Below are 25,408 nucleotides of genomic sequence, written 5' to 3'. Positions count from 1 at the left end.
TGTCTCTCTGTCTCTCTGTCTGTCTCTGTCTCTCTCTGTCTTTCTGTCTCTGTCTCTATCTCTGTCTCTCTCTGTGTCTCTGTATCTCTATCTCTGTCTCTCTGTCTGTCTGTCTCTCTCTCTGAGTGTGTGTGTGTGTGTGTGTGTGTGTGTGTGTGTGTGTGTAAATCTTTTGATGAAGCATAAGAAATCTTAGTGATTCTCATGTGATTCGTGTCCAGCCTGTCATCCTGCACTCAACTCATGATTTCTGTCCAGCACCCACCATGAGTCCCTATGCCTGGTGAGAACATTTCCTGGACTATACAAGGCAGAAAATATTGCTGTCTGACATAGTTGTCATTGAGATCTGCTGGGAAACTTCTAAAGCTTTGAAATTTTATATTATGCATTCTAGGAATGTTAATGTATTTCACTATGCTATGTATGCTGTTTTGGATTAAACTTCCTTTTTTATTTAACTTGCTAATTTTATCATGTTTCATCATGTGAAGGAAGGATATGAAATGGAAAAGTAACAGGACATAGGAAAAAAGATAATGATGGAATGGTGTAAGAAAAGAAATATTTTAGCAAAGAAGGATTTGTGTATAAAGATTAAGATGGAGATTATTTCCCCAGCATCAGTTAGAAATCTGGAAATCCTTACCAAGACTAAGTATGGCATGAATTGAATGTGAAAGATGAAATGTCCATATGGCACCTGTGATCTTGACTTTCTAAACTCAAAGTTTGATATACTAAAGTCATTGGAGTTCTCTGAGAGTAATGATCCGTCCTTGGTAAGTTTTTCAAGTTCTGCTTTAAAGGAACAAAACAGTCATCCAGTCAGTGTGCATTAAAAAGTGTTAGCTTCTGCCCCAGCTCTATATAAATATTATGTAGGAGAGAACAATACTAGACTTGGCTGGAGATATGGCTGAGCAGTTAAAAGAGTTGTTTTTCTTACAGAAGACCAAGGTTCAGTTCAGAGGGCCTATGTAATGACTCACATCTATCTGTGGTTCCAGTTCTAGAGTTTCAGTGTCCTCTTTTGGCCACTCAGGGTACTTGGCGTGCATGTGGTCACAGATATATACTCAAGCAAACATTCATAAATATAAAATAACAATAATTTAACAAATACCAGACTGATACAAATGCCTTCCTTGGTTTTCTTTCAATAAGGATATTGGCAAGCCTATAATGCTGTGGACAGTGGGATTAAGAGGGGTGATCCTCCAAGGTCAACTAACTCCTGAAGAAACATGGAGCATCTCATAAAATATCCTGTAGCCTTGTTAAGTCACCTACAAACTAATTCAGGGAAGACATGGAGACCCTACTAGGTAGACTCTAACCAGTGCCCAGTTTACAAACATGACGTGCAAGATAGAGATTTTTTTTCTCCATGATCCCATGTGAAGCCATGATCCAGCAAGGCCTTTGACATATTTACCTAGATGGATCATCTTGTAGAAGAAAGGCTAAAAGTACTAGAGGTTCCTGCAAGACCAATTGATCCCTGGGGAAAATATCTTCTAGTAGTCTTGATCTTCAAGAAGTAAAGGGTTAACTTTAGCCCTGGTATAGCTTCAATGCCCCAAAATAAACTGTAACAAAAGACTAAGATATTTTTCTTTTAAACTCAAATGATTTTCTTCTTTTGTACAACCTTTCATGATCTTGAATGGCAGAGTGTGCCAAACTATGCCAATCCCTGAGACATGCTGTAGACATCCCATTCTGTTTTGGGACCTTCCCAAATATGCTTTGCTACTGAAATTATATATATAAAATCAAGCACATATTCTGAGATCTGTTATGTAGGTGGTTGTAGAAGTGTAGGCTGACATCCACCATCTTGGATCTTCTGACAGTGGTTTCCTAGAGCCTAATTTTTCCTCCTTTGTCATCCACCACTCCCTCTGCCTGCACAGCATCTCTGTAGGCTCTCATTGTTTCCCTTTCCTGCTCTTGTGGTTTGGATAAGGTGCGCCATATAAGTCTCCTCCATTTTAATACTAGCTTTCCAGGTGGTTGTGGTTTGGAAAGGATTAAGATATGTGTCCTTCCTGGTGCAATTTTATCACTGTGGCCAAGGTTAAAGTATAAAGTTTCTTTAAACGTAAATGCCTCTCACTGCCCCAAGTTCACTTTCTTCCCACTTCTTGAGTATCAAGATGTGAACTCTCAGCTTTCTCTGCCTCCGTTCCTCCATTTTACCATCATGGTCTCCTACACTCTGAATTCATCAGCCCAGTTAGCCACTTCCTTTAAATGGGATCCTTGTCACAGCACTGAGACACATGCTTTTGAAATTTTATATTGCATGGATTATTGTATGTACACATGTGTACATGTGCTGTGTTATAGGTGTGATGTCAGAGGACAAATGAGTGGTCAATTTCTCCTTGTATAACGTAAATCTGAGAACATAACTTAGGCTGTCAGATTTCAATACCTGTATTTTCACCTTTTAAAGAAATTTTCCCTATGGATCTCCACTGATATGAATTGTGATAGCTGAGGAAATTTCACTTGGCTAGGGAGTGCACAGTCTTTGACCTCATGGTAAAGGTTCACAGATTGGTTGGTAATATGAACAGTAATTCACATGGCCTCTGATCTTGGTAAACTAGAAAGTAAATACTAAAGTGGAAGATTATGTATTGGTCATGTGACAACCCGTAGATACCCCGACAGATTGCAGCAAGACTTTGGAGGGGAGTGATAACATAGGAAAATGGGTCAGAGATCTATGACCTTCCACTGAATCCTTGAGAGTCCCTGGGAGGCTCCAAAATGGATGTATGAAGGAGATCATGTCCCATACTGGTGAGTTCACTCTGTTCCAGTTACTACCCCAGGATGTCTGAAGAATATCAGTTTGAAGAAGTCCTTATGGATTGTCTCACCAAGTGCCAGACATTGCTTGCTATAATTTTGAACAACATGGCAAGATGTGACCACTGGGGCAAAAGAGGCAACACCATCTATGGGGGTGTCTGACAGAAATTTTAAGCTGGTTGCTCACTTGTGGGCCTTCCACTAGTAACAACAATACCTGTGAGTTGACGATTCTGTCAGATACTCCCATAGATAGTGTTGTTACTAGCGGAAATCCTACAAGTGAGGAACCAGCTTACAATTCCAGCATGAACAGGCAAGGGAGAAGGGATGTCCCAACACAAGTTGAAAGTGGTGGGTGGAGAGATGGTGGGAACATAGAGTCACTTTTCTTTGTGAGATAAGACCTGGCAGTGTCCCCATGCCATAGTGCATGGCCCAAAATCCATAAACCTGTGGGCAGCACTATTGGACTTTTGGAGTAATTAAAATAAAAGAAGACTTGAATAAAGAGATGAAACCATTGGAAGGAAGAGAGAAACGCTGGCAAAACCTTTGGTTGTGTATGATATATTTTCAGTAAAACATCCTGAATAGACACCCCCTGACAGGGTTTTGTAGCCCTCTTGTGTTTATTTCACAGGAATATCTATCTGAGGAGGAGGAAGGAACACTCCTGTTAACCAAAGACAAGAGATATTCCTTCCTTTACTGGTAGGAATAGGACTTACCATCTCCCTTAGATCTTTGGAGGCTACAACAACTGCCATTATCCAGACGCATTCTCTGACTGGAGACTTCAGACACAGACTTGATCAGACAATGTTATCTACAGCTAAGGGCCTCCATTCATTCCAAAGACAGATGAACTGACCTGCCGGGATTGTGCTCCATAATAGAAGAACACTAGACATAATGACTGCTGAACATGGGGAGATTGCTTGGTACTGGGGGAAGAATGTGGCTTCTATATAAACAAATCAGAGGTTGTTAAAACTAATGATACCATTCTCAAAATACTCAACAAAGACCTGCTCTAAAAATTTCAGCCATAGAACAAATTAGCTGGTTCCATTCCTGCTCATTTTCTTGGATCCCACCCTCTATCAGTCCTCTGATTATGCTGTTTTATTTGGATGTTTGCCCCCTGCCTTATTTATTGAGTCTGGTGACAGATCATCATCATTGCTAAAATCACCAACAATCAGGTCATGGGTCACTACCAGACCCTGGACTCTTCTGACAGAGGTGACAGGTTCCTTAAGGATTACAATGATGCCTCTCCATTAAAAGCTAGAACCAGGAAGATGTTGGAAGTCATGGCTGACAGGTCAAGGTCACAGCCTGCCATAAGCCTAGCAGCTTTATCTACAAGCTGAGCAAAGTGGAACTACCTCCTTCTAGCAGAACTTCCTGCTCTCTACCTAGCATTATCTGGAGAGTGTCCCCAGTCCTGGAAAACTGACCTTTCCCAAAATCTGTCTCTGAAACCAAATGCCTGAAACATCTTTAACTTTATCTTAGGCACAGATCCCTGCTATGAAGTCTTGTATGAGGAGCTCTGTTATAGGACCCTAATGCCACATACTAAGCCTTGTGGTGTGCCACTTAAGCAAATTAGGGTTTGTCCCCAAGCTCCCTGCTGTATTCCTTATACTCTGGAATAAAATTGAACTTATTTAATGAAATCTGTCTCCCAAAGAGCTATCTGCATTCCTGCTCATGGGTCACCAGAGATTTCTGTTGCCCCATCTGCCTCTTTCTCCTCTCGACCTGGTTGCCTACAGGGCCAGAGGGAAGGGACCCCCACACATGTCATTGTCTTTTACTTTGTATTTTTGGTCTAGTTAGATATTTTAAAATTCCTGGAATATTGACCAGGAATAATTGTTGTACAAAAAATTAGAGTGACATAGAAGTTAATTAAAGAAAAACTCATTGTATCCAAGCAGTGAAATGTTTGGATTGACTGGAGATTCAACATTTACATCACATGGGCCAATCACCTGGACAGGAGATTATGCCCAAGAGGAAGGACCACCTCTAAAGGTGGGCTCACCTTAAGCCGTACTGAAGTAGAGATTTGTAAAAAACAAATTCAATTTGATGAACTATTGTAATTTTTCTTCTCATATTTCCACATGCTAGCAAGGCTCTTACAGAGCACAGCCATGCTTCCTTGAATTACCCTTCCTTCTTTCTCTGCTCTAAGCATGATTGCCACAATGGTTTGCATGCTCTAGTATTTCTTCAAGCCCTGCTCGCTACCATGGGGCCATCTGCCACTGTATGACTCATCTCTGTTCTGGCTTACCTTCAGTTCATGGCTCTTTCCCAACTCTTGTTGTTTCACAGATGAAAAAATACCAGATTCCTGATTAAATTTTGATGGTCTTCCTGAAGGATTTCATGCCAGTATGATTTTGAAAGTGTGAAACAGTACTGTACCATATGCCCCATTGGAAATACATTCAACAAATCCCTTGATCTATGCTGGAGTGCAGCTCTCCACACCTGATGATAACACAAATTCAAAACTTAGATGCTCCCAAAGGAAACATGGGAAACTTTTTCTAACTTCTGACGGCTATTCCTTAGGATCTGACAAAGTCACAAACATCATTAACAAGGTAAAAATTGTGATTTGCCCTGAGGAACAATGTTTTTTTCTCTCCCTTCATTGTAGGTATCCCAAAGTCTCCATGCAAACTCTGTCACTGACACCACAGATGGCAAAGTAATGCACTCTCTGAGGGATGTTAGTCTAGTAAACAATCCTTTTCTGATCAGTGGTACCCAGTGTTCATTCAGTCATCTGCACTGTGTTCCATGAAAAATATTGGAGAGGTAAGCCTTCCCTTGTACCTGTCTCAGGGAAGAGAAGATCTTAAAATGGAGAATAAATAAGTGTTTTGTTTCTTCAGTAAGTGTTCAGGAGCTGGACTTCATCTCTGTGAGCACCTCTATCCTTGCTGTGTCTGGACAGGGGGATTATTGCACCTGTAGATTTTTCTTAACTTTCTCTTCTCCCTACTGCAGCTCTTCTGAAGTCAACATCAATGGTCAGGAGAGTTGCTTTTTGTCTCTTCTTTACCTGATGATGTCAATGATTTCTTCATCACAAGGAATTTTTTTTTTATATAGCTTAACACTTAGTTGAAAATGGCATTGAACTTGACATTCATATATGGAATGGTTAATTTGAACTGATGGATGGAGACTGACTGCCCCTCTGGAAAACAATATATGAAGTCAGCTGCAGACTAAACAGGAGCTTTCAAAGACATGATTCAAAGACACGAGTTTCCAAAGAATCTGTCAATGCAAATGGTTTAACTGTGATGGTGTATTATCACATTTTGGGTATGGCTGATGGAAGCTGGTGATGGCTCAGTTGCATCTCCAGTTTCTGCTTCCTCATTAAATAGGAAAGGTACACAAAACTGAATAAGTGAAATACTTTGGTACCTGGGAATTTTTCCATATGTATGTGTAAATGGAGTTCTTTATATATCTTGGAAATCAGCCCTCTGTGAGATGTGGGGTTGGAGAAAATCTTTCCCATCCCGAAGGCTTCTGTTTTGTCCTATTGACAGTGCCCTTTGCCTTACAGAAGCTTTTTAGTTTCATGGGGTCCCATTTATTAGTTGTTCATCTTAGTGTCTGCACTATTGGTGTTATATTCAGGAAATGGTCTCCTGTGCCAAAAGCTCAAGGCTGTTCCCCATTTTCTCTTCTATTAGGTTCAGTGTAACTGGATTTATGTTGAGTTCTTTGATCTACTTGGACTTGAGTTTTGTACATGGTGATATAGATAACGATCTATGTGCAATCTTCTACATGCAGACATTCAGTTAGATCATCACCATTTGTTGAAGATACTTCCTTTTCTCCACATGATTTTTGCTTCTTTGTTAAAAATCAGGTGTCCATAGGTGTATTGATTTATATATGGGTCTTGATTCCATTGATCAACCTTTCTGTTTTTATGCCAATAACATGTGGGCTTTATTACTATTGTTCATTAGTACAGCTTTAAATCTGGCATGGTGATACCTCTGGAAGTTCTTTTGTACATGATTCTTTTAGCTATCTGGGTTTTTTGGTTTTCCATATGTAGTTGAGTACTGTTCTTTTCAGGTCTGTAAAGGATTGTGTTTGTATTTTAATGAAGATTATATTGAATCTGTAGATTGTTTTTGGTAGGATGGCCATTTTTACTATGTTAATCCTACCAATCTATGTGCATGTTAGATATTTTCCCCTTCTTATGTCTTCTTCAATATACTTCTTCAAATACTTGACATTCTTGTCATATAGGTCTTTCACTTGCTTGGTTAGAGCTACACCAAGATATTTTATGTTCTTTGTGGCTATTGTGAAGGGTGTGGTTTTCTTCATTTATTTCTCAACCAATTTATCATTTGTATATAGAAGGGCTACTGATTTTTTTTTTTGAGTTAGACCTGTACCCAGTCATTTCATATAAGATGATAATCTGCCAAAGGAGTTCCCTTGTAGAACTTTTGAGGTTGCTCATGTATATAAGGATATACAAGTATAAATTGAGGTTCATATTTGTGATAAAAAAAACTGGTTACTTTTTTAAAATGTTTTCTATTCTATCACTTTGATGATCTGTATAAAATTTTCACAAAAGCTGATGGGTTCTTTTTTGGCCACTTACTTTACTTACATGATTTTGTGAATTATAAATTTGAATTCTTGTTTTAAAGATATAGTAATTTTATTTTATACATCTAGTGTTTTAACTGCCTGTATATCTGGCACAACATTTGTGCAGTGCTGCAAAAACCATGAGGGGGTATTCAGCTTGGGGAACTGGTGTTACAGATGGATGTTAACAACCATGTGAGTGCTGGATTTGAACACAAGGCTTGTGAAGAGCCATCCCTCCAACATCTAATTTGTATTTCTTAACACATTTTATCATTGAGGGAAGATGCTGTATTTGAAAGATAAAAAAAAATGTGTTTCCCTGTTCACTGTTCATATGTTTATATGCCATAATGTGTTACAATGGGTGTCATGTTGACCAAAAATGATACAGTTGTATCACTAATACACTTCCATTATGAGATGAGGGAAAGTACATAAAGAACAAAATAATAGTCTGAGTTGTCTATGCAGTGTTCTCCAGGATAAGCTTCTATACTGTGATACAATAGTGTCTCCCTTCATAGAGGAAGTAAGACATAAATCATTCTAATGCTCAGACATTGAGAAGTGTCTTGAAGACAGCAATGTCCCTTCTGGTCATCACTCCAGCCTAGATACAGGTTGTCTCCATGTCCTCTCAGAATAAAACTCTGAAAACCAATGAGGAATTGGCTCTCCAGACACTCCTACTTTTCCAGATTGGGTATGGGACACTGGCCAACATTCTTCTGTTTCTCCATAATTTCTCTCCCTTCTTTACTGGCTCTCGACTGAGGCTCACACAGGTCATTGTCACCAACTTGGCTGTGGCCAATATGTTCATTCTCCTCGTCACTGAATTTCCAAACAACGTGATGGTTTTTGTTCAAAGGAAGCCTCAAACTAATCTGCAATGCAAAATTGTGTTCTTCATTCACCTGGAGGCTTGAAGCACAAACATGTGCTCCACCTGTGCCCTAAGCATCCATCAGTTTGTCACTCTTGTTCCTGATCATTGGGATGGGCTGATGCTCCGAGGAAGAACCGTTGATGTCCTGAGTTATTCGTGTTACAGTTGTTGGTTGTTGAGTGTCTTAAAATATGTCTACATTCCAATGAAAGTCAGTGGTACACAGAGCACAGGCAATGACACTAACAATCAAGGCAAGTGGGTCTGCTCCACTTCTGGATTCAATGTAGGCCTTGTCTTCTTGAATTTTGCCCATGATGCCACATTCATCAGCATCATGATCTGGACCAGGGTCTCCATTGTGCTTCTATATAGACATCGCCAGTGAACACAGCACATCCTCACTCCCAATCAGAACCACAGAGGCCATGCTGAGACCAGAGTAGCCCAAACCATCCTCATGCTGGTGGTCACATTTGTTGGTTTGTACCTTCTAAATTTCATTTGTGTAATCTTTTTTAATGGACTATTGTATCTGGTTTAGGCATGTCAATGAAGCTTTGAGTGCAGGCTTCCCCACAATTTCTCCCTTTGGTCAGTGGAGTTCTGATAAGCTGTTATAGGACTTACTTCTTACTGTGTAGTCAAAAACTCAAGGTTTTAAGTTTCCTTTAGTTTTCCTCTAAATATAGCCTTAAAAGTACTTCTTATCAGACTCAAGACAAATCTGTATGTGACTCTCTGGATATAGGAAACAATGTTCATGCTTTTTCACCCAAATCCATAGCTCTTGCTATGACCCCAGGATGTAAATCTCTTCCAGCTGTTTTATTGATGCCCACTAACTTCCTTTTCTACAGTGTGGATTTCAGTACAATGCTGAGACATCAAAAAGGTTTATCTCCTTTGACAAACTAAAATTCGTATAAGCTTCAAGGAATCAAAGTCATAAGGCTTGGATCCACCTATCAACATATCAAACTAAAAGGGTTCCAAAGGTAAGATTTTATCTTAAGCTCCTGAATTTTAATTTCTTCCCAGCCTATATCTCAACAGATGTCCATGAGGCTGACAATCACCATTTGAAAATCACCTACAAATAAGAAGTTACTAAGCTCTGGAATCTGACAACCTATGCCTCAGTTCAGCTGACAGCAGTTATGGAAGGCATCCTCTCTGCCCCTATAGCAGCAGCTAGATAGGTTGGGACAAAAGGAAACTCCCTGACATAACAGACAAAGTAGCTACCAATAATGCCAATTGACATACACAAAATAAACTAAATTTATCAATAGGTTGATTCATTAATTTTAGTAGTACTTAAAAGAGAGTGCCTGCCAAGAAAGCAGTAAACTTCTTGGAATTCTGGGAATTGTAGTTCTTAAAAGATAGTGCCTTCCCAGAGATCAGGTTATTTCCTGGAATTCTGCAAGTTCTAGTTCTTCAAAGATAACACCTGCCCAAGGACCAGGTAACTTCCTAGTACTCTGTGAATTGTACTTCTTAAAGTGTAACACCATAACCTTATAAAAGGTGATGCTAACAATGAGATTCGTTTATAAAAATCCCAAATCATATATATTGAAGCCACCAACTAACAGCCTTCCAAATGGTGGCTATAACTAGATTCCATCTGGTCAATATTTAAATTTTAATAAAAGCTAAGTTTTAACTTTACTTTCTGTCCCTAATATATATCTGTTTCAAACCTGGGACAAGAGGCTGAGGTGCCTGTTTACCACATCACATCTAGACCTGGCTGCTAGGACCTTCCACTGTTACTCAGTCTTTACCTATTACAGGGTATGGTTCATAAACTCTGTCCTAAATTTAAAAATTTTAAAACTAGCAATGGTCAATTTAAAGACAAAGAGACCATCTATACCTCTAACAATGCAACTGACAATATCAATGGCCACTCTAACAATATTCTACATCTATAAATTGTACAAACACCCTCCAATCTTTGTACAACGGCATTATTTCATGGATTGTGTATGGAAGGGACCTGACCTCCTCCTCACAGAGAGAAGAGGTTCCTTTGCTTGTGTTTTTTCCCACAGGTCAGCTGAGGCCTCTTCAGATCCCACCAGAAATGTCCAACATCACCCTACCAACCAGAAAGATGGCTTGCTCCTCAATGAATGGTCAGGAACAGAGAAGAAGGAAGAAAGGCCATCTCTTCCAGAACAACAAAAACTCTTGATTTTGTTCCCACATCTATGCCCTATGCTCCCTTTAAACCCTCCTTCTCTGCTATTTTAGTGACAGACTTTGTTCTATTACAGACATGAACTGCCACTGCTCAACACCCTAATTCTCACCTCAACACTCACCACTGATTTATTCCCCCTCAGGAAACTTATGAGGACAAAAAGCTGTGAGACTGCAACTATGAACTACCCCAACCAAGGATGCTGGTCCTGTTTCAAAATCTAAAAAACCATCTCACCATTACTACAGATGACCACTGGAATGAAAGATAAAGAAGAAGAGTTGTGAGAAAACTACATCCCACCAGTTTTGCTGCACATCACTCTGCTGAGATTCCTATTTCTCAACAGCTGGTATGGGTCTCCCAATCGACATTAACCCACCAACATATCTTAAACAGGAGACACAACTAACAAGAAATGCTCAGTCCACCCTGGTCACAGTTTGTTCAAAATGTCATTAACTTTTTTCCCTTTCACCACCCACCCCGATGCCTCTAACTGCTTCTCTAGTGCATCCAGCAACAGACCTCTGCTGACAGCTGTGCTGGTCAATACTCTCTCCTTTACCCCAGGACCCATGTCTCACTACCATCATTCCTTCCAGGCTGAAATAAATCACTCTTCCCCTTCTTTAGGATAAGGAAAGATAACCACCTGCATACACACTCCCTCCAGGAGTATTGCACCCCGATATGACTTGTTCCACAGGTCCGTCTACATAAACAGTAAGAAGCAACACTGTTGTTAAACAAAGAGGAGAGACAGTCCTTCCTTTACAGATAGGAATAAGAATTGTCATCTCCTTTGTATATTATGGGGCAACAACAAGTGTCATCATCCAGACACATCCTCTAACCAGAGATTCCAACACAGATTTGATCAGACAATGTCATCTGCAGCTGAGAGCCTCCAGTCACTCCAAAGACAGATGAACTGTCCTGCCGTGGTTGTGCTCCACAATAGAAGAACACTAGACATAATGACTGCTGAACATGGGGAGATTGCTTGGTATTGGGAGAAGAATGTGCCTTCTGTGTAAACAAGTCAGATGTTAAACTAATGATACCACCCTCAAAATACTCACTAGACCTGTTCTCTAAATTCCATCAACAGGGTAAGTTAGCTGATTTCATACCCCCTCATTTTCTTTGCTTCTGCTTTTTATCAGAGCTCTGATTAGGCTATGTTTTATGTGAATGCTTGGCCCCAACCTTATTTATTTCCTCTGCTGATAGATCACCACTATTGCTAAAATTATCAACAATGAGTACATGGTTCACTACCAGACCCTGGACTCTTCTGACACAGTCAATAGGTTCCTTATGGTTTACATTGTAAACAGGTTTACAATGACACCTCTCCACTAAAAAAACATAGGGAGAGACGCTGGAAGCTATTGCTGGCTGGTTGAGGTCCCAGTCTGCCATAAGTACAGCAGCTTTTCCCATAAACTTGGCAAAATGGAGCTCTCTCCCTCTTGCAGAACTTCTTGCTCTCTACCTACCCTTATCTGGAGAATGTCCCTGGGCCTGGAGGAATGACCTGATCAAAAAGCTGTCTCTAAAACCAGATGCCTGATTCATCTTTAGCTTGACCCATGGCACAGATTCCTGCTAGAAGACTTATTACATGGGCTCTGCTATAGAATCCAACTGCCACATACTAAGACTTGTGATAGAGTGGGCCACTTAATGAAAATTAGGGTTTGTCTCCAGGTGCCCCAATTCTGTACATTCCTTATACTCTGGAATAAAATGGAGCTGAAGCCGGGTCATGGTGGTACACACCATTAATCCCAGAACTCTGGAGTCAGAGCCAGGCAGATCTTTGTGAGTTCAAGGCCAGCCTGGTACACAGAGCAAGATCTAGGAAAGGCACAAAGCTACACAGAGAAACCCTGTCTTGAAAAACCAAAGCAAATAAATAAATAAATAAATAAATAAATAAATAAATAAATAGGTCTCACAAAGGGCTGTCTCTGTTCATGCTCATGGGCCACCAAAGATTTGTCTCCACATGTGCCTCTTTCTCCCTCTATCTAGTAGCCAGAAGACCCAGAGGGGAGAGAACCCCCATAAATGTCATCATCTTAAACTTTGTATCATTAGTCTAATTCCTGGAATATTGTCTAAAAATAATCATTTTACAAAAAATGTTAGCATGACATACAAATTAATTAAAGGAAAACTCATTCTATCCAAGACAGTGGAATGTCTGGCCTGACGGGAGAGTCAACATTCACATCACATGGGGCAAGCACCTGGCCAGCAGATTATGTCCTGCGAAGGAAGGACCACTCCTAGGAAGGTTGGCTCACCTTAATCCATGATGAAGAGGTTTGAAAAAAATTTCACCATGATTACATACTGTACTTTTCTGGCCTTTATTTTCATAGCCTGGCAAGGCTCTTACAGTGCACAACCATGTTGCTCTGAATTACCCTTCTTTCTTTGGTCTATGCATGGTTGCCATAATGGTTTTAGTTCATTTAGTTCATTAGCCCCACTCCCCACCATAGGGCTGTCTACCACTGTGTGACTCATCACTGTTCTGGCTTACCTCAAGTTCATTGCTCTTTTCCAACAATGGCTGGCCCATAGATGGGAAAACTACAGACTCCTGATGACATGTTGATGGTCTTCCTGAAGGACTTCATGCCAGCGTGGTTTGAAAGTGTGAAACTGTACTGCACAATGAACCACATTGGAAATACATTCAACAAACCCCTTGATTTACCCTGTAGTGCAGCTTTCCACATCTGATGACTACACAGATTGAAAAAACTTAGATGCTCCCAAAGGAAACATGGAATACTTGCTCTAACTTCTGACAGCTATTCCTTAGAATCCAACCATGTAAAAAACATTATCATTAACTAGGTGAAAATTGTGATTTGCCTTCATTACCAATGTTTTTTCCCCCTTCATTGGAGGTATCCCAAAGTCTCCATGCAAACACTGTCACTGACACCACAGATGACAAAGTAATGCACTCTCTGAGGGATGCTAGTGTAGTAAACAGTCCTTTTATGAGGACTGGTAATCTGTGTTCATTCAGTCATCTGCACAATCGTCCACTGAAAATATTGGGGAGGTAAGCATTTCCTTGGAATTGTCTCAGGGAAGAAAAGAACTTAAAATGGAGAAATAGTTAGAGCTGTGTTTCTTCATTAAGTATTCAGGAGCTGGCCTTCATCTCTGTGAGCATCTCTATCCTTGCTATGGCTGGACAGGGGGGATTCTTGTAACTGTAGATGTCTGCTTAATGTTCTCTTCTCCCTAAAGCAGCTCTTCTGAATTAAACATTAATGGTTAGGAGAGTTGCTTTTTTGTCTCTTCTTTACCTAATGATGTCAATGATTTCTTCATCCTAAGGAAATGTCTGTTTCACAGCTTAACACAGTTGAAAATGACATTGTACTTGACGTTTATATATGGGATGGCTGATTTTCAGCTGATGGATGGAGACTGACTGTTCCTCTGGAAAACAATATAAGAAGTCAGCTGCAGATTAAATAAGAGCTTTCAAAGCCATGATTCAAAGACACGAGTTTCAAAAGACTTCATCTTTGCAAATGGTTTAACTGTGATGGTGCATCACCACATTTTGGGTGTGGCAGACGGAAGCTGGTGATGGCTCAGTTATATCTCCAGTTTATACTTCCTCATTAAAATAGGTAGGATACACAAAATTGAATTAACCGAATAGTTTTGTACCTGTTGATTTTTCTATATGTATGTGTAAATGGAGTTCTTTATATATTTTGGAAATCAGCCCTCTGTGGGATGTGGGTTGGAGAAGATCTTTCCCATTCTGAAGGCTGCTGTTTTGCCCTTTTGACAGTTTCCTTCGCCTTACAGGAGCTTTTAGTTTCAGGAGGTCCATTTATGAATTGTTGATCTTAGTATCTGCACTAGTGGTGTTATGTTAAGGAAGTGGTCTCTTGTGCCAACCTGTTCAAGGCTACTCCCTACTTTCTCTCCTATCAAGTTCTATGTTGCTGGATTTTTGTTGAGGTCTTTGATCCACTTGGACTTGAGTTTTGTACAAGGTGATAGATATGAATCTATTTGCAACCTTCTAGATGCAGATATTGAGTTATACCAGCATCATTTGTTGAAGATTCTTCCTTTTCTTCCATTGTATAATTTTATCTTCATTGTCAAAAATCAGGTGTCTATACGTGTATATTATTCTCTTGATGTATTTTATTCCCTTGATTAACCTTTCTTATTTTATGCCATAATGTGGTTTTTATTACCATTATTTATTATTACAGCTTGAAATCTGGGATGGTGATATCTCTGCAAGTTCTTTTATTGTACAGGGTTCTTTTAGCTAGCTTGGGTTTTTGGATTTCCATATGTAGTTGAGTATTATTCTTTTGATGATCTTAAAAAATAGTGTTGGAATTTTAATGGAGATTGCATTGAATCTGTATACTGCTTTTGGTCGGATGGTCCTTTTTACTATGTTAATTCTACCAATCCATAAGCATGTGAGGTCTTTCTATCATCTGATATCTTGTCCAATTTCTTTCTTCAAACACTTGAAGTTCTTGTCATATAGGTCTTTTTCTTGCTTGGTTATGGTTATACCAAGATATGTTCTATTATTTGTGGATATTGTGAAGGATGCGGTTTTCTTGATTTGTTTCTCAATGCTTTTATCATTTGTATATAGGAGGGCTAGTGATTCTTCTGAGTTAGTCCTGTATCCAGTCACTTCATACAAGGTGTTTATCTGCTGAAGCAGTTCCCTCATAGAACTTTCGTGGTTGCATATGCATATAAGGATATATGTGTATAAATTGAAGTTCATAGTTGTGATAATAGAACTGGTTAGTTTATTGAAATATTTTGTATTTTATCATTTTGATGATCTGTCTAAAATTTCTCAAATGCTGATTGGTTTCTTGCTCCTTACTTTATTTACATGATTTTATGAATTACATGTTTAAATTCTTGTCATTTTAAAGACATAGTATTTTCTTTTATGCATCTAGTGTTTAACTGCCTGTATGTCTGACACCACATTTGTGCAGTGCCACAACAGCCATGAGAGGGCATTCAGTTTGGAGAACTGATGTTACAGATGGATGTTAATGACCATGTGGGTGCTAGATTTGAACATGAATCTTCTGAACAGCCATCTCTCCAACATCCAATTTGTGTTTCTTAAAACTTTTTATCATTGAGGGAAGAAGTTACATTTAAAATATTAAAAAATGTGCTCCCATGCTCACTGTTAATATGTTTATTTTTTCTCATTTAAAAAAATTTATAATTTGATTTAATTTTACATATCATCCATGGGTTCACCTGTCCTCCCTCCTCCTGGCCCCCAGCCCACCCCTCAGTCCCATATCCTCCAGGGCAAGGACTTGCCTGGGGATTCAGCTCAACTTGGTAGATTCAGTCCAGGAAGGTCCTGTCTCCTCCCAGGGTGAGCAAAGTGTTCCTGCATAGGCCCCAGGTTCCAAACAGCCAGCTCATGCACTAAGGACAGACCAAGATTGGAAAAAGCACAAGGACAGATAGCCAAACTAGTGGCAACACATGAACTATGAACCAATAGCTGAGGAACCCCGCCTGGATCAGGACCTCTGGGAAGTGAGACAGTTGATTAGCTTGAACTGTTTGAGAGGCACCCAGGCAGTGGGACTGGATGTGGTCATATGTTTATATGCCATACTGTTTTATCATGGGTGTCAGATTGAGCAAGAATGATGTAGTTGTTTCACTAAAATACTTCATCATCAGACAATGGAAAGTACGTGAACTACAAAATTATACTGTGTGTTGCCTATGCAATGTTGTCTAGGCCAAGCTCCTATACTGTGAAATAATAGTGTCTCCCTTCATAGAGGTAAAGACTGAAGTCATTCATTATGCTCAGATGATTGAGAAGTGTCTTGATGACAGCAGTGTTCCTCCTGGTCATCACTCCAGTCTGCACAGAAGTCCTCTCCATGACCTCTCAGAATAAAGCTCAAAAAGCCACCGCGGAATTGGCTCTCCAGACACTCCTACTTTTCCAGGTTGGGACTGGGACTCTGGCCAACATTCTTCTGTTTGTCCACAATTTCTCTCCAATATTTACTAGCTCTCGACTGAGGCCCACACAGGTCATTGTTGCCAACTTGGCTGTGGCCAATGGGTTCCTTCTACTCGTCACTGCATTTCCAGACAATATGATGGTTTTTGTTCCAAGGAAACCTCCAACTAACTTCAAATGCAAAATCATGTTCTTCATTCGCTTGGTGGCTCTGAGCACAAACATGTGCTCTACCTGTGCCCTGAGCATCCATCAGTTTATCACTCTTGTTCTTGGTCATTGGGGTAAGCTGATGTTCCAAGGAAGAACCCCTAATGTCCTGAGTTATTCATGTTACTGTTGTTGGTTGTTCAGTGTCTTAAATAATGTCTATATACCAATGAAAGTCAGTGGTCCACAGAGCACAGACAATGGCACCAACAATAACAGCAAGTGGGTCTGCTCCACATCTGGATTCAGTGTAGGCATGGTGATCTTGCGTTTTTCCCATGATGTCACATTCATCAGCATCATGATCTGGACCAGTGTCTCCATGGTGCTTCTCCTCCATAGACATCACCAGCGAACACAGCACATCGTCACTCCCAATCAGAACCACAGAGGCCATGCTGAGACCAGAGCAGCCCAAACTGTCCTGATGCTGGTGGTCACATTTGTTGGCTTGTACCTCCTAAATTCTATTTGTGTAATCTTTCACACTTTTTTAACGGACTATCGTGTCTGGTTGAGGCATGTAAATGAAGTTTTGACTGCAGCCTTCCCCACTGTTTGTCCCTTCCTGTTGATCTTTAGGGATCCTAAGGACCCCTGCTCTGTGCTCTTCAACTGCTGAGAACCACAGTCAACATGACAAACACAGAAGACAGCTTTACTAGCAGCTGTACACACTCTGTTAAGTAAAAGTTGTTAGAAAATCCTTCCTCATAAACCAGACCCATAATGTTGAGTCACTGGACTCATCACAAAACTGGGGAGAGTGAGCCAGATGACTGCAATATAATCAATGGCATGTCAGGCTGAAGAGTGGGATCCAGGACAACTTGTGATAAGGAGACCCAGTCTCACAACTATGTATCTGCACTCTTAGATAGAAAGAAGATAAATAAAATAATGAGAGAGAGCAGAATGAAAAAGAACTCCAGTAATCCTATAAATATATACAACAGCCTTAGGAAATCATGTGTTCCCTTATTGTACTAGAGCACATGCAATCCATACTGTATCCTATATATCCATATTTTTTCTTTGTTATAAAATTTCTTCTTTTTTTATTAAGAGATTTTTCTATTCATTCCACTTGTCAACCACAGATTCCCCTGTCCTCCCTCCTCACATCCCCTATCCCCCTCCCCCAAACCACCTTCCATTTCCACCTCCTACAGGGCATGGTCTCTCATTGGGAGTAAGCAGAGCCTGGCACACTCAGCTGAGGCAGGCACAAACCTCTCTTCTCTGCACCAAGGGCAATCAAAATGTCTTATCATAAGTACTAGGCTCCAAGAAAACCAGCTGACGCACTAGGGACAGGTCCCTCTCCCACTGCCTGGGGCCCCCCCAAACAGTTTAAACTATACAGTCTCGCTTATCTAGAGGACCTAGTCCAGTACTATGGGTGCTCCTCTGCTATTGGGCCACATTCATGTGTTTCCACTACTTTAGGTAGTTGTCTCTGTACTTCTTGCAATTGTTGTCTCAATATTCTTGCTCATAAAATCCCTCCTCTCTCTTGGTGATTGGACTGCTGGAGCTCTGCCTTGGACCAGGCTGTGGATCTCTTCATCTGCTTCCATCAGTCATGGATGAGGGTTCAATGATGTCAGTTAGGGTCTTCTGCCATCTGATCACTGGTGGGGGTCAGCTCCGTCACCCTGTCCACCATTGCCAGTAGTCTATATTGGATTCATTTTTGTGGATCATGGGGACTTTCCTAGAACTCTGCTTCTCCATATTTTCATGGTTCCTTCATTTATCATGGTATCTCTTTCCTTTTTCCCACTCTGTTACTGATCCAGGAGAACCTCCTGCTCACCTAAGCTCTCATTTCCCTTCTCTTGCCCTCCATTACCCCTCCCCCGCCCCCATTGCCAGTATGCTCATATAAATCTCAACCTTTTCTCCATTTCTGGATGATCCCTGTGTCTTTCCTAGGGTCTTCCTTACTAGCTAGTCTACCTGGAGCTGTGGGTTTCAGTCTAGTTATCCTTTGCTTTACATCTTGTATCCACATATGAGTGAGTACCTACCATGTTTGTAATTCTGAACCTGGGTTACCTAACTCAGGATGATATTTTCTAGTTCCATCCATTCACCTGCAAACTAATAATGTCATTTTTCCCCTCTGGTGAGTAGTACTCCATTGTGTCTATGTACCCCATTTTCTTTATCCATTCTTCAGTTAAATGGCATGTAGGTTGTTTCCAGGTTCTGGCTATTACAGATAATGATCTATGAATATAGTTGAGCATGTGTCCCAATGGTATAATTGAGCATTCTTGGGTTTATGCCCAAAGGTGGTTTAGCTGGGTCTTGAGGAATATTCATTCCCATTTTTTTTTTTCAGAAATTGGCATACTGATTTCCAAAGTGGCTGTAAAGTTTTGTATTCCCACCTCCAGTGGAGGAGTGTTCCCCTTGCTCCACATCCTCTCCAACATAAGTTGTCTTCAGTGTGTTTGATCATAGCCATTTTGACAGGTGTAAGGTGGTATCTCAGAGTCATTTTGATTTGCATTTTCCTGATGACTAAGGATGGCATGCCATTCTTATATGTATTTCAGCCAATTGAGCTTCTTTTGTTGATGATTTTATGTTTAGCTCTAAAGCCCATTTGTTTACTAAATGGCAAGAAATTTATACGATTTGAAGAGAAACCAGAGCATTAATGCCCATTTCTAAAGCCCATTGTTAGGTATTTTGATGTCCTGTTTCTTGAGTTCTTTGTATAGTCTGGATATCAGCCCTCTACCAGATATGGTGTTTTGAAGATCTTTTCCCATTCTGTAGGCTGTCATTTAGTCTTAATGACCATGTCCTATGCCTTACTAAAGCTTCTCAGTTTCAATAGGTCCCATTTATTAATTGTTGCTCTAGAGTCTGTGCAACTGTTGTTATATTTAGGAAGTAATTTCAAGTGCCAATGCATTGAAGACTACTTCCTATTTTCTCTTTTACCAGGTTCAGAATAAATGGATTTATGTTGAGATCTTTGTTCCACTTGGACTTAAGTTTTGTGCATGGTGACAGATATGGATCTATTTGCAGTCTTCTTCATGTTGACATCCAGTTATGCCATCACCGTTTGTTGAAGATGCTTTCTTTTTTCAATTGTACTGTTTTGGCTTTTTTTTCTTAAATGAAGTGTTCATGCATGTTCATATTAGTGCCAGGGTTCTCCGTTAGATTCCATTGGTCCACATGTTAGTTTTTATGCCAGTACCAGGCTGTTTTCATTACTGTAACTCTATAATAGATCTTGACATACAGGATCAAGATGCCTCCAGAGGTTGTTTTATTGTACAGATTCTTTCAGATATCCTGGGTAGTTTGTTTTTCCATATGAAGTTGAGAATTGTTCTTTCCCAGTCTGTGCAATTTGTGTTGGGATTTTGATGGGGATTGCATTGAATCTGTAGATTGCTTTTAGTAAGATTGTCATTTTTATTATGTTAATCCTACCTATCCATGAGCGTGGGAGAGCTATCCATTTTCTGAGATATTCTTCAATTTCTATTTCAGAACCTTAAAGTTCCTCTCATACATGTCCCTCACTTGCTTAGTTAGAGTTACCACAGGGTATTTTATAGTATTTGTGGCTATTGTAAAGGGTGGTGTATCTGTGATTTCTTTCTCAGCCTGTTTGTCATTTGTGTATAAGAAGGCTACTGATTTTTTTGAGTTAATCTTGTATCCTGCCACATTACTGAAGGTGTTTATCAGTTGTAGGTGTTCCCTGGTAGAATTTTAGGAGTCACTTATGTATGCTATCATACCATCTGCAAGTAGTGAAAGTTTGACTTCTTCCTTTCCAACTTGTATCCCCTTGATCTCCTTATGTTGTCTTATTGCTCTGGCTAGAACTTCAAGTACTATATAGAATAAGTTTGGGGAGAGTGGACAGCCTTGTCTTGTTCCTGTTTTTAGTGGATTTGCTTTGTGTTTCTCTCCATTTAATTTGATGTTGGCTGTTGACTTGCTATATTGCCTTAATTATGTTCACTCTATTCATGATCTTTTCAAGACCTTTATCATGAGGGGATGTTGCATTAGATCAAAGGCCTTTTTTGTGTATCAAATGAAATGGTCATGTGGTTCTTTTCATTTAGTTTGATCATATGGTGTATTATATTGACAGACTTTTGTATGTTGAACCAACCTTGAATCTTTGGGATAAAGCCTACTTGATCATGGTGGATAATTGTTTTGATATGTTCTTGGATTCTGTTTGCCAATATTTTATTGAGTATTTTTGCATCAATGTTCATGAGGGAGATTGGTCTGTAATTCTCTTTCTTTGTTGTATCTTTTTGTGGTTTAGAATTCAGAGTAACTGTAGCTTCATAGAAGGAGTTTAGTAATGTTTCTCCTGTTTCTATTTTGTGGGACAATTTAACGAGTATTGATATTCAAACTTCTTTAAAAATCTGATGGTATTCTGCATTAAAATCATCTGGTCCTGGGCGTTTTTTTGCTTGGGACACTTTTAATGACTGTTTCTTTTTCCTTAGGGTTTATTGGTCTATTTACATAGTTCATCTGGTCTTGGTTTAACTTAGGCATGTGGTACCAATTCGGAAAATTATCTATTTCTTTTAGATTTTACAAGTTTGTGGAGTACATGTCTTTGAAGGATGACCCAATGATTCCCTGGATATCCTCAGTGTCAATTGTTATGTCTCCCTTTTCATTTCTTAATTTGTTAATTTGGATGCTATCTCTCAGCCTTTGCTTAGTCTGGGTATGGGCCTGTCTATCTTTTTTATTTTATCTAAGAACCAGCTCTTTGATTCATTGATTATTTATAGTATTCTCTTTTTTCTATTCTATTGATTCTATTTGATAATTTCCTGGCATCTATTTCTCCTGGGTGACTTTGCTTCTTCTTGTTCTAAAGCTTTTAGGTGTGCTGTTAAGTCACTAGTGTGAGATTTCCCCAACTCCTTTATGTGGGCATTTAATGCTATGAATTTTCCTGTTAGCAGTGCTTTCATAGTGTCCCATAAATTTGGGTATGTAGTACATTAATTTTCATTGATCCCTATGAAGTGTTTAATATCTTTCTTTCTTTCTTCCTTGACCCATTGGTGATTTTTGGGCATTTTCAGTTTCCATGAGATTGTAGCCTTTCTGTTATTTTTGTTCTTATTGAAATCTAACTTTAAACCTTGGTGGTCTGATAGAATGAAGGAGTTTATTTTTTTTTTGTATCTGTTGAGATTTACTTTCTGACCAAGTACATGGTTGATTTTGGAATAGGTTCCATTGGGTGTTGAGAAGAAGGTATATTCTTTTTTATTAGGCTGTCATGTTCTGTAGATAGTGATTAAGTCCATTTGTGTCATAACATCAGTTAAGCCCCTTATTTCTCTGTTAAGTTTTGATCTGGCAGATCTTTCCAGTCATGAGAGTGGGGTATAGAAGTCTCCCACTATTAATGTGTGGGGTTTTATGTGTGATTTAAGCTTTAGTAATGTTGCCTTTACTTATGTGGGGGTCTTTGGGTTTGGGTAAAAAATGTTCAGAATTGTAACTTCATCTTGGTGCATCTTTCCTGTGATGAGTATGTAATGTCCTTCTTGATCTATTTTGATTGATTTTAGTTTGAATTCTGTTTTGTTGGATATTAAGATAGCTACACCAGTTTGCTACTTAAGACCATTTGATTGGAAAGACTTTTCCCAACCTTTTATTCTGATGTAGTGTGTATCTTTGGAATTGAGGTGTGTTTCTTGTATGCAGCAGAATGATGGGTCTTGGTTTTGTATCCATTCTGTTAGATTGTGTCTTACTAAAGGTGAATTAAGTCTATTGATATTAAGAGATATTAATGGCCAATGATTGTTAATTCCTGTTATGTTTTGGTGGTAATGTGTGTGTGTTTCTCTACTTTAGATTTTCTGCTGTGGGGTTATCTATTGCCTGTGTTTTTGAGGGTGTATCTGACTTCCTTAGGTTGGATATATCATAGGGATGGGCAGCAAAACTGTTGGGATGTAGTTTTCTCACAACTCCTGTTCTTTACCTTTCATTCCTGGGGTGATCATAATAATGCCTGTGTCTTATTGAGTTGCTATTGGTCCAATCTGTGCTTTCTGTGTCTGTTTTTCAGGGGGCCCCTCTGGATGCAATCTTGGCTCTTGGTATAATTGGAACTGGTAGATTGTGTATCTCAGGGAGCTGCTCTTGACCCAACCCAAGCTAGTTAATCCTGTGCATACAGACCCACTCTTGCTTGTATAGGGGCTCTTGGCCCAGTCAGAGTTAACAGATTCTTTGTCTCAGGAAGCCTTTCTTGGTCCAATGACAGGTTGCAGATTCTGGGTCTTAGAAAGCCACTCTTGGTCTAATGAGGACTGGTAGATTCCCTGTCTCAGGAAGTAACTCTTGGTCCCATGAGAGCTGGCAGTTTTGTTTCCATGCCTCAGGAAGTTACTGGGGTCACAGGCCCATGGGTATCAGGGCAGGGAGTGGAACTTGTATATTGCAGGGTCCAATGGGGTTTCTTTTGGGAGGGGGCCTTCTTGCAGGAGTTTTCCTGGCTGTCCAACAACTGAAGCAGTGTTGGGTGGGGATTGCTGGGTACTGGCTGTGTCCCAGAGCCTGGGTCCTATGAGCAGAACTCTCTGGGTGTGAGAAGAGTCACTCACCACTTAGTCCAATGAGAGCTGGCCTAAATAATTTCTTTATTTATTTTTCACATAGTGTTTCACCTGCATGTATGCCTGCATGCAGGAAGAGAGCACCAGATTTCATTAGAGATAACTGTGAGCCAGCAAGTGGTTGCTGGGAATTGAAATTTGGACCTCTGAAAGAGCAGTAGTGCTCTTAACCTCTAAGCCATCTCACCAGCCTCTATATTCATATTCTTGTTCATTTTCCCTTACTGGTCAAATGTCTAAGCATATTTATATTTGTTGTTCGAAGAGTTATAGAAATGTTATTTCATATAGATGAAGCTAATAACCTATATGTATTGACATATAATTTTTAATTTATAGACATGAACTTTACAGTTGAAAATGGAGATGTGTGCTTCTCCTATAGCCTGGACCCAAATAAGGCACTGAAACAGTATTAATGTGCTTTGCTCCCTTTTTGTGTCTTTTGTTGCATATGTGTTTATCTTAAATGCTAGAATGTTGGATAGGGAAAATATTATGTAATGATAGATTACTACTCACATATACAGATAAACATTCTTTGTCTTTTTGTATAGAAATTTTGATGGATGGACAAATATACATAAAGTAGGAGAAGCTTCATTTCTGGGATTAACTGTGTGAGATTTTACTTTTTATCATTGAACTTCAAAACAAAAGTCCTAATTTCCTAATAGACTCACTTGTTTTTTCCTGTTTTTTTTTTTTTTCTTTGTCATGATGGTGTACTCTGTTTCCTGATATGGGTACAGCTTATAATTTTTAGTATTTTAGTTTTAATTAATGGTGGATATTTGTTTAGGAAGAGAGGGTGAGCCACAAAATACTCATCTTCTGTTTAGGATAACTGTGGAACACTTCACAGAATGTACAAAAATAATACAATAAATCTATCTAACCTCAAATATACTACACATTGCTATAGGATTATCTCAGCAACAGCAACCATGGGCAGACAAGGAAGAGTACATCTCTATTCCAAAGTCCAAATCTGAAGGTAATATTCACTGTGTGGTGTCGACTCATCTGTTGGCTACATAGTGATTATATATAGGTGTGTGTGTGTGTGTGTGTGTGTGTGTGTGTGTGTGTGTGTGTGTGTCTAAATTTCCTTTTGATGATGCATGAGGAAATGAGGAGATTTTCAGATGCACAGTGTCCAGCTGTCATTCCCAGGACATGAAAGTTCTGTCCAGAATACATGGGTCCAGCACATACAGCTGGTTCTGTCTATAATCACTGGTTGTCTACAAAGAGTCATCATTTTCAGTCTGCAGTATTACAGTGGATCTAAAGTCTTTTGTGAGTGCACTGCCAGGAGCACTGTGAGCTCACTGAGAAGCAGGCTCTGCAGATGGGGTTTGGTCTACTCAGTTGAGGCACAAACACTTGGTTTCACCAGTCCTCTAATATCCCTTCCTCGATTCAGGATGGGCTCTGACTCTGTGGCAAGCACCAATGTGAACAGTGAAACAGGCCAAGGGGAGAGGCATCGTGCACTTCATTACAACTGAGGGGCAAACTGTTTCAAGGAGAGGGGACTATTGTCCATCTCTAGATATAATGATGTCTACAATAGAAAGAGTTAACAGGCTGCTCATCCACCTACAGGGTAGAGGAGACATATGTCTAAAACTCCTCAGCTGTTGCCTCAAGATGCCATTATATCAGGCCTCTTCCTTGTTTTTCTGTTAGATGTGGTCAACTTCAATGGGTTAATATTTTGCCTTGACCCATCTACTATTTATCATCAATGGACACCACATGCATGTGTATGTGAAAACTTTCTTGGACTGTACATTGCAGAAAATAATGTTGAGTGACCTGTTTTATATGGTGTCTGCAGAGGAATATACAAAGCT

At 39.7% G+C, this 25,408-nt stretch overlaps 1 protein-coding gene and 1 pseudogene across 1 annotated transcript; both read left to right on the top strand.

Annotated features, from left to right (window-relative positions):
• Window positions 1-8,138: 8,138 nt before the first annotated feature.
• On the top strand, window positions 8,139-9,021 carry LOC118594705 (annotated as a pseudogene).
• Window positions 9,022-16,555: 7,534 nt separating this feature from the next.
• On the top strand, window positions 16,556-17,503 carry LOC118588748 (vomeronasal type-1 receptor 4-like). The gene has a single exon (XM_036195299.1). The coding sequence runs from the start codon at window positions 16,586-16,588 to the stop codon at window positions 17,501-17,503; it is 918 nt and encodes a 305-aa protein (XP_036051192.1). The 5' UTR covers window positions 16,556-16,585.
• The last annotated feature ends 7,905 nt before the right edge of the window (window positions 17,504-25,408 follow it).

This window comes from Onychomys torridus, chromosome 1 (assembly GCF_903995425.1).
Source record: "Onychomys torridus chromosome 1, mOncTor1.1, whole genome shotgun sequence".
NCBI classification, from domain to species: domain Eukaryota; kingdom Metazoa; phylum Chordata; class Mammalia; order Rodentia; family Cricetidae; genus Onychomys; species Onychomys torridus.
This window is presented reverse-complemented; position numbering and strand designations above follow the sequence as displayed.

Excerpts from the sequence above, each read along its gene's own strand:
- LOC118588748 (XM_036195299.1), top strand. The coding sequence starts at position 16,586 with ATGACCTCTCAGAATAAAGCTCAAAAAGCCACCGCGGAATTGGCTCTC.